Source organism: Chenopodium quinoa, unplaced genomic scaffold (genome assembly GCF_001683475.1).
Source record: "Chenopodium quinoa cultivar QQ74 unplaced genomic scaffold, ASM168347v1, whole genome shotgun sequence".
In the NCBI taxonomy this organism is placed as follows: Eukaryota; Viridiplantae; Streptophyta; class Magnoliopsida; order Caryophyllales; family Amaranthaceae; genus Chenopodium; species Chenopodium quinoa.
The window spans coordinates 3015000-3024294 of NW_018744582.1; the positions used below are offsets into that span (position 1 = coordinate 3015000).

The following is a 9295-nucleotide window of genomic DNA, read 5'->3' on the forward strand; positions in this document are numbered from 1 at the left end:
ATGACCACACACACATCATCATCATCTCCCCTTTTATTTCCCCTACAATCACTCTCTCTTCATTCATTTGATCATCTCTAGTACTACTAAACTTTACTACGTGTAAACACTCTTTAAATTCCCACCATTTTTTACATCTTTTTTGCTAAATCATTCTCTCTAATTAACTCTAGGAAAATATTTTTGTTTTGGAGGTGAAAATGGTGGGAAATGCAGTAGACTCAGCAACACAAACTTCGGATTACGAATCCGACCAAGAGTCGTACACGCTGCATGAGCTAGGAGGGTCGAGTCCACGGGTTGTGGTGGATACGTCCCCGCCTTTCATGTCCGTTGAAGAAGCCGTCATTCGGTTTGGGGGTCGTGGGTTTTGGATCCCCCAACCTTTACTTGCTGTTGATGCTGCTATTGCTACCACAACTGATGACAATTCTGTAAGTTAGCTTCTTATGATTTAATCGTCGTACTCAATTAATGCTAATAAAGTAATAAGAGAGTCTTACATACTCCCTCCGTCTAGAATAATTAGATCAAGTTACACTTTTAACGTGACTATTATTTTATTTTAATGTTTCATACTTAATCTAGAATTTTATTTGAATTTCAAGCATACGTAGGACATTACCAATAGCTACTTAGCTAGTGTTTATGTTTATGTTTTTTTTTTTTTTTTTGTCCTCTAATTTTTTATCTAATTAAGTTGATTTATTTTTACTTGCTAATTACACCCCTTAATTATAATGTCTGTGATGAAATCAAGAGAAAATTTTAATAGTTAGAAGTAAGATCTGAGCTCTAAGTCTCAAATAATTTATGTTGTTGAAAGTCAATGTGGACAGATATTTTGAACTAGGGATATTATCTTTTGTCCCTATCCTAGTTTGGTACGGAGTATATTCTAAATCTTGACAACTTCTACTATTATAACTCTATAGTTTTTGGAAGAAAAAACTCTATAGTTATTAAATTGCATTTAAGTTTGCCTCAAAAAAAAATTGCATTTAAGGTGATATTTTTATTTTTATGCATTTTGGTTAGTTGTTGGTTGAAGATTTTGCTAAGGCAATTTTTATGATGTCAAGACAAATATAAAGGACCAATCTAGTTGTATTGATCTGAGTTTTTTTATTTTTATTTTTATTTATTAAGGTAATCCCAAGACTTTTTTTGGTAATTTACGACATATTCGTGATGACCTTAAAACCTTGATAAGGATTTGTATATTTCCCCAGGAATAAGGTGCACCTTTTCGCATAAAAAGCTCTAATGCTTAGTGTAGAGTATCCGAGTAGGAAAATATATAACGTGAGAAGGTGTATGTACATATAAATGTACCTAGATGTATAATATAGATGATATAAAACTTAGCTATGATAAGCGTGCACAAAAGAAGCCCTGAACAAAAATGATATGTTCAATTGTATTTTAATTATTTAAGCGGTGAACTTTTAATCAAGGGATAATAAGTTAATAACAACAAGGACAACTATCACTATGTAAGAATTATCTAATTAATTAGAGTTCAGTAAGTACTTCAAGGGATAATTCATACTTGCATAGTGAGGAATATATATCATATATGTAAGTACACATAACACCACTAGGCATTGTCTTTTTTCGGAATGAAGTCCATCCGAGTTAAGTTGTCATGCTATTAATTCAAATTATTGCTTAACATCGTCAATGTTTTAATAATAAATCCGTGTAGTATAAAGAGTGGAGTAACTAAATTCATGTAGAACGAGTGAAACAAAGTTTTGAGGCTAAAGTCAACTTGGCTGGTAATGATGAGGAAGAAGAAATTTATTTTTGTTAAAAGACTAAAAAACAAAAGGGAATGAATCCGTGTTATCCTTATAGAGTGGAATACACTGTATTTTGTAATAAAGCTTAAATGGACCAAAAACAAAAGGAACAAACACAAATTTGAGGCTGGTAAGACTATTACGAAACTTTAAGAAAAAACTAAAAAAATAAAAGGAGACATAACATAAAGCAATTTTTGGTTATTTGATAATTGAGACATTTTTTTGTAACTTTTCCCACATAGATTCTCACTAGAAGATTTCAACAATGTTTTTTCTCTTTTTTTTCTTTTCTTTTTTTTTTTTTCTTTTTTGAAACTCGTGATGACAAATTACTTGGCTTTAGAAGTCATAGTCTTCTTATATACTCCGTACTTCGTATATAAGATTTGCAAAATCATCCGGGGTTTTGACATTTTAGTTATATTATAGTCGTTTCCTCGATATATATCTTGCATAGTAACAATTGTATGAAACTCTTAATTAATAACTACAAAAATGTTCTCACATATATATAGGACATAATTAAGCTATCCTTAAGTATATTCATGACTACCTAAATATACTTGCTGTAATTTTTCATGTCATATATAAAGCATGTTTTTTCAGTTTCTTGTAATCACTTCTGATTAGTATATTCTGATTGACAGCATAAACTTGATGAAAGAGCAGCAACAATGTTGAAAGATCTTCAAAGAAAAGAACAAGAAACACATGAAATCTTGAAAGAACTCGAGTTAACCAAAAGGCTTGTAGAAGAGCTAAAGTTGAAAGTGCCAAAAGATGAAGCTCTTGATCAATGCACATCAAACTCATGCTCGAGTTTTGAAAGGCAAGTATCCACCCCGAATCACGAGTATGTGAACAAGTATCCTGTTGATTCCACTGAAAAGCCAGCAGTCAAGAATGAAGAGCAATTGAACTTGTTTCCATCAACTGCTGCTGGACTGATTATGATGGAATTAAAGCAAGCAAAAAACAACCTTTATCAGAACACCAATGATCTTGCTGAACTTCGCGCTTCTGTTGAGGCTCTCAGTAAGAAAATGGAGAAAGAACAGGCCTCAGTTGAACTGCAAAATTCGCGTACTGTCAATGAAGCAAGACATGAAATGAAGATCAAGAATGAGGCAGAGAATGTGGGTGGATCATTTAATCCGTTAGCAATATCAAGAGAGCTACGAGAGTTGAATTATGAGGCCGAGCAGTTTATGAAGACAGCTGAAGCAGCAAGATCAGAAGTTCTGAAGGCAATGTCAGATGTCGAACAGACGAAAACAAGCCTTAAAGTGATAGAAATGAGGTGGGTTGTAGCCAAGAAACTCGAGGATGCTGCTAAGGCGGCTGAATCTCTTGCTTTAGCTGAGATCAGGGCATTATCAACCAATGAAAGCATATCATTCGATAGTTACAATAATCAGCAAAAACCGGGGAGAATTAGTCTCTCAGTTGAAGAGTATTCTGCATTAACTGACAAAGCTCAAAAAGCTGAAAACCTGTTTAAAAGAAGGGAACAGATAGATGCCTTCAGAAGGATTGAAGAAGCATCTGAGGAGAGACTAAGTAAGATGGGATTTAGAAACTCTTTACCTGCACGCCCTCGAAGGGATGCTAGGCTGCTCAATTCAAACGATTATGAGTACACAAGAAATAATAATGATCAATGTAAGCCGGCTGCTAGGCCTGCTACAACTTCAATAGGCGACATTTTGAGCAGGAAACTTGTTCTGAGGGATGATTTAGAGGTTGGCAGGCAAGAAAGTGTTGGTGAGGGCAGGGGAGGGGGCGGGGGAGGGAGGCAAAGGGTGTCGTTGAATCAGATGTTACGACGACATAGAGGAGAATCAACTCCGCCGCCTAAGAGAAGAGAGAAAGATGGTAATGAAGGGAAGAATTTCTTCTCCAAGAGAAAGGCTCTTCGGTTTGTGCATATTTCACTTCCTATGTCAAAGCAGAGTAAAAATAAGATTCAGAGTTTGAATTTTTGGCGAGGAGAAGATGAATAGATGAACATTGTTGCTGTATTTCTTGTACTGACATATTCTTTACCAGCTTGTTTTGTGTTCCTTATTGGTTGTGTGGTGTTTGTTCATGCTACTTATATGCTTATGTAAAGGGGTTGCTCTATCTGATTTGTACTTGTATCAGGAGTGTGAATTTATATCGATCATGTGTTATTTATGGCTGTATAACCTTTGCTCGAGTCAAATGTCAGCTGTTTATTTTGTCAAGAATTAGTTGTGGTCGTATTCCAATATCTCGTAATTAAGGATATGACGTGATTTTTATCACCCGAAGAAAACTTAAATACTCTTTCTAATAGCTCAAGCATATTATCCTTCTTATGTCTTAATTGAAGTAGTGACATATTGAATAATTTAAACGTAAACGAACTCTGAAAAGGTATAATGAGTGAATCGTTCATTTTATGTTCATTTGAATAAAAACTCGCATTGATTGATGATTTCACCAAGAGAAATACAAATTTTACCAAGACAAGTAGAAGCAATTTATGATGTTTGAATGAATGTCAGACCAGCCAGTTCTAGCTGCACCAAGGTCCGGAGTCCAGCTAATAAATTGCCTGCCCAAGCTACAAAATATTCCATTATAATAACAGTCCAAAATAGTCCAACTATAAAATCAAAACGGCCCAAACCTAAGTTAAATTTAAAACCAATATATACAACCCTACATGCTTTCCATTTCCATTTTAATTTCACGGTTTTCCATGAAATAAGCATTTTTTTTATCCTTTTGGCGCATCTTTAAAACCCCTTTTGCCGGGAAATTTTAAAATTTCACCTAAATTTTTATTTGCCACTCTTCACATACTAGTATTTTAACTCTTTTAAAAAACAAATTTAACCATTTCAATTTTCATTGCATAAATAAAAACAATCCTCAACTCCATAACTTATCTGTTTTACGTCTCCAATGCCAAACCCTCCTAGATCTCGCAAAAGGGTTCGCCCTCCTCAGCCGCGCCGCCGACGGTAGCGCCTTCATGAAATGGTAATTGTCTATGCCAGAATCCTTCATTTTTTTTTTAATTTTTATTTTTTAAAAATTATTTTGTTTGTTTGTAATTTTTTAATTTTAAAAAAAAAATTGTAGTGATGATTGTGGAGGTTCAGTGCCAGTAGCATTGATAGACATGCATGAGTGCAATGTAAAGAAGAATGTGAAGAAGAAATTGAAAGAAAAAACCAAGCCTTTAATAATTTCCAAAACGAACAACATTTCTCAGCAACCTGGATCACCTTTTGTCTTCTTCATGTAATTACTAATCTCCGCTTTTGCTAAATATCATTCTATTCGTCCCAATTTAGTTGTCACGTTGTTAATTTAAGTTATATATGTTACCAATGCGACTATTAATTTTGGACATATGGAGTATATACATCGACTAGAGTTATATTTTAACTTTGGGTTTTTTCAGGGAAAGTTATGCAAAATCTTGAAAGGGTCGACCCTTGATTGAGATTAATCGAGAAGCTTTTGAGAAATGGAAGAAGATGTCAACTAAGGTATATGACCCTTTTATGCTTATAGAAGTAATTAATATTGTGAAATGTGAATTACTGAAAAAAAAAAAGTAATTATGACATGATTTGTTGCTTTTAGTTTATAGTTGTATTTTGAAATTTTGGGTTGTTAACTAAGATGTTTCCTAATTTGATTGTATAGGAGCAATGGCCATACGTTTGCGAGTCTCAAAAAGTGGAAAATGCTTATTTGAATGTTATACACCAAGAAGAAATTCAACTGTCTCAAGTAAGTTTCTAAACCAGTGATTTGTGTGTTTAAGTAGAAGAACATGAGGCCTTATTAGTCGGCGAGCGAGAGCGAATTGTTGGTTTGAGGTGTGTGAGAAAGAGCATTTTCAAAATGATAGATAAGGAGGGTGGGGGTGATTCTTGGACTAAAGAGTAACATTTGTTGTAGGATCTTTTTGTATGACTTTCTGTAATGCAATGAATGGAAAATGAAGATTCTAGAGTATATTCTTTAAGCTAGATAATATGCTATGTGTGATTTGAACCTCAAATGGGCTAAAACAAGAACTTTTTGCTAGTGATATAAAGTGAACCTCTGCATCTGAGGTAAAGATGGAGGCAATTGGTTTCACAAGTCGACAAAATCTTGTATGAGACATGCTGATGGTGATTATTTTAATTTTAAGAGTGACTAGTTACTTTTTCAGGCGATGTCTTTTAATGACACATATTTCGTAATAAATAAGTGTGAGATGGAGTCACTCAAAACTCGTTCTTGTTCGTGTAAACTAAGAAGAATTTAGCATAGATCTTTAGTTTCAATCAATGTTGTGTGTTTATTGAGGTGAATATACGAAGACAGACTAAAACGAGGTATAAAATCTGATTCTTTCAATCCTAGATATCCTAGCTGAATTCTTCAAGCTGTCTGACCCTGACATTCTGGCTTCTGTAACCTTCTGAAATCATCGTATGTTCGTAACACCTTAAGCCTTAACAGTGTTTAAACATTGCCAGAAACATGAAAGCATTGAATCTAACAAACTGAGTGTCATAGCATGACTTAAGATTGCTGCTATTCATGATTCATCCTTACATCCTTGGATTTTTTCTGCGGACTGAGTATTAATCTTTACTATATAACCTTCTGATTAAAAACATAATGATTTATGCAGGAAGGTGATGATGAAGCAGATTCAGCAAAATGCAATAAGGTATTCCCTTTTTTCTACTTAAATCACATGTTTTTGAAGTACATTTGTTTCTGTTCTTACTTCTTCTGTTCCCTTTGACATTAGCAGAATGGTGGCTATGTCAACTACGACGATTATTGCTCAGAAGACGAAGAAGAACCTTTTAACGTGTGGAATTGCAAAAGGTGCTCTAATGCACTAAGTTGTTTCTGCTTCGACAAAATTTATCTCTAGATCAATGTAGGATCGGCTTATTTGAAATGAAGAGAAGCTTATGCTCTTTGTTTTGGGGTAGCTAGCCTACTTTCACCAAGGCAAGTCTTGTTGGCTATTGTATATTCTACTAGGAAATCATGTACAGGGTTTGCTGTGTTTGCTGTTTATATGTTTTCCCTGGCTTTTGATCTATGATTTAGTACTAATTAGTAGTAGTAATTGGGCCATTTTATGGTGGATTTTGCTCCAATTAAGCACTGTAAAGTTTTTTTAAGTACTCCATTTTGTACAAGAGAGTACTTAAACTCTTAAGTAGTGGTGTGTTGGTGTTTATTGATTGGCAAGACTGCATCGCCATATGATTATAACTTATGATTTATGAAGTTAATCGAATTTCTTAACTTCGGTTATAAAAGCATGCATTTTAATTTTTTGACGTAGAGTAAGTCACGAAGTGAAATGATGTAAATAAGATTCAATTTCAAATCTTGAAGTCGTATTGATGTCTAGACTACTCTATTATTCACTTGGTCCCAAATTGCATTACTTTGTGCTGGCGTAACATTTTTATGGCATCTCCCACCAAAGGGAATGAAAAAGATTTGAACAAAAAGAGGGCCTGAAGTGAAGTTACATCGCACAAATTATATCATTACTACGAGAGCACAAAGAGCACCAATCACACTAAAATGAGGCATGTGAATGTAGATGGACATTATATAAGTTCATTAATCACTAATTTATCACACATCATGTCTCATAAATAAACATCTTTCTACTAATAATTAACACGTGATAATACCACTTAAGATGATATGAATTATACATTAAGTCAACATGTAAAGTAAGCACACATAAAATATTCACACACTATTATAAATCGTATTCTCGAGAGCATAATACAAAGTACTCGAGGTCACTGGACTCGACACCGTCAACACAGGAGTTGTGTTGTGCGACAGCGGAAGCAAAGGTCGAAAACAAACAAGAAAACAATAAAGAAATTCAATGCAAACAATAAGAACAACACCAAGAATTTACGTGGTTCACTATCGATGTGATAGCTACGTCCACGGGCACCGAGATCGAATGATTTCACTATAAACTGCAAAGATTACAAAGATGATTCTTGTATTTCTCAAGAACGGCTTTCACTCTGTCTCTCTTCACCCTAATACTGATATTAGGGAGGTTTTATATTAATCCCTAATTAAAAGATACTTGGGCAAAAAGATAATGTTTCGGATGAAAACAATCGAATCTCGGAAGATCCTTTTATCTTGAGGGAACTTGGTCTCGGTCCGAACGACGCAGGAGCCGAGGGTTTCCTGCACAACAAATACACGTAAACTAGCCTCGGGGGGACGCCGAGGAAGGCCCCTCCGATGCTTAAGTCAGTATATTAGAGAGAGAAAGCTGTGCAAGAGTTTAGTTGCTTGAGGCTTTATTGTCTTACCAAGAATTGACCAAATTGTTGGCTTTTATACCTTGGCTAATGAAGGAGGCGGATTGGGCCCGGAAGTCAGTTGGGCTGGGCCAAGCTGATTGGGCCGTTGACTGACCTTGACATGGCTTTGAGGATGTTGATTTTTGACTTTAGCACATTTGGAGAGTTGAACCTTAACCTTGGGCTTTTAATTGGATCATTCAGTGACCAGGCCCAATTGGACTAAATTGGACCCAAACAACTTGCCCCCCAGACCCGATTTGGAAGGATGACGGGTCGGGTTTGATTTAATCAGAAAAGGAGGGAAGTGAATGATTTGTTAATCCAAAAATGTGAATTTAAACCGTAATTAACCCATGATTAATGAGATAACAACAGTTAATGTGGATAATTGCGGAAGTTGGACGGGTAGTGGGCGATTTAACTGCAAGGTCGTGTGTTTAACGGTTACTTAGTGGGGTGCTTGAGAGAAATTGAAACGCAGACTCCTTGAATTCCCATTTCTGGAGATATAAATAGAGGCGCGTCTTCTCTCCCCACTCATTCATCAACACAAACCCAGAATTCTCAAGAACGCTCAAGAGCCCGCATCAAAACTTCGCAAATTCCCCGAGCATTAAGCTTAGAAGCTGAGACTTGTCACTACCAATTCGTAAATCGGCGACTTTTGCTTCAGATCAAGGTAAATTCCTTTGATTTTATTTCATTTTTCTTCGACTTTGCACTCTTTCCCCTTTTTCGACTTTTTCCTTCGAAATAGTCCATGGCAAGAGGAGTTAGAGGTAAAGCCCGTGCTCCAAGAAGAGCAAGGCCGATTCCCGATCCTAGGAATAGGATTGGGACCTGGAATGGTCGAAGGCCGGAGTCTGACCCTGCTGATGGGATTAGGGCGACTCCCCTTTCCTCGGCTCCTCCTCAAAGAACGGATGAGCCGAGTGCTTCTGGACGGGACGATGAAATTCCCGCTGTCCTTTGGGATATCCTCCCTGGGTTTTCAGAGTGGGAGAATGCCGAAGTCGCTTCGGCCATGATAAAGAACCGCCCCTACTCATGGTGGGTAGAGAACGCCGATCAATATCGATTTGCCGAGCAAATTGAGTTGCACTACGGCATTTTTGAAGCTGATGGATATGG

At 36.0% G+C, this 9295-nt stretch overlaps 1 protein-coding gene and 1 pseudogene across 1 annotated transcript; both read left to right on the plus strand.

The window, feature by feature from the left end:
* Window positions 1-56: 56 nt before the first annotated feature.
* Window positions 57-4011, plus strand: LOC110699389 (WEB family protein At3g51720-like). The gene is made up of 2 exons (XM_021876910.1): window positions 57-434; window positions 2456-4011. Exons 1-2 carry the CDS (start codon window positions 201-203, stop codon window positions 3809-3811), a joined length of 1590 nt encoding a protein of 529 aa, XP_021732602.1. The 5' UTR covers window positions 57-200; the 3' UTR covers window positions 3812-4011.
* LOC110699441 lies at window positions 3812-7214 on the plus strand (annotated as a pseudogene).
* The last annotated feature ends 2081 nt before the right edge of the window (window positions 7215-9295 follow it).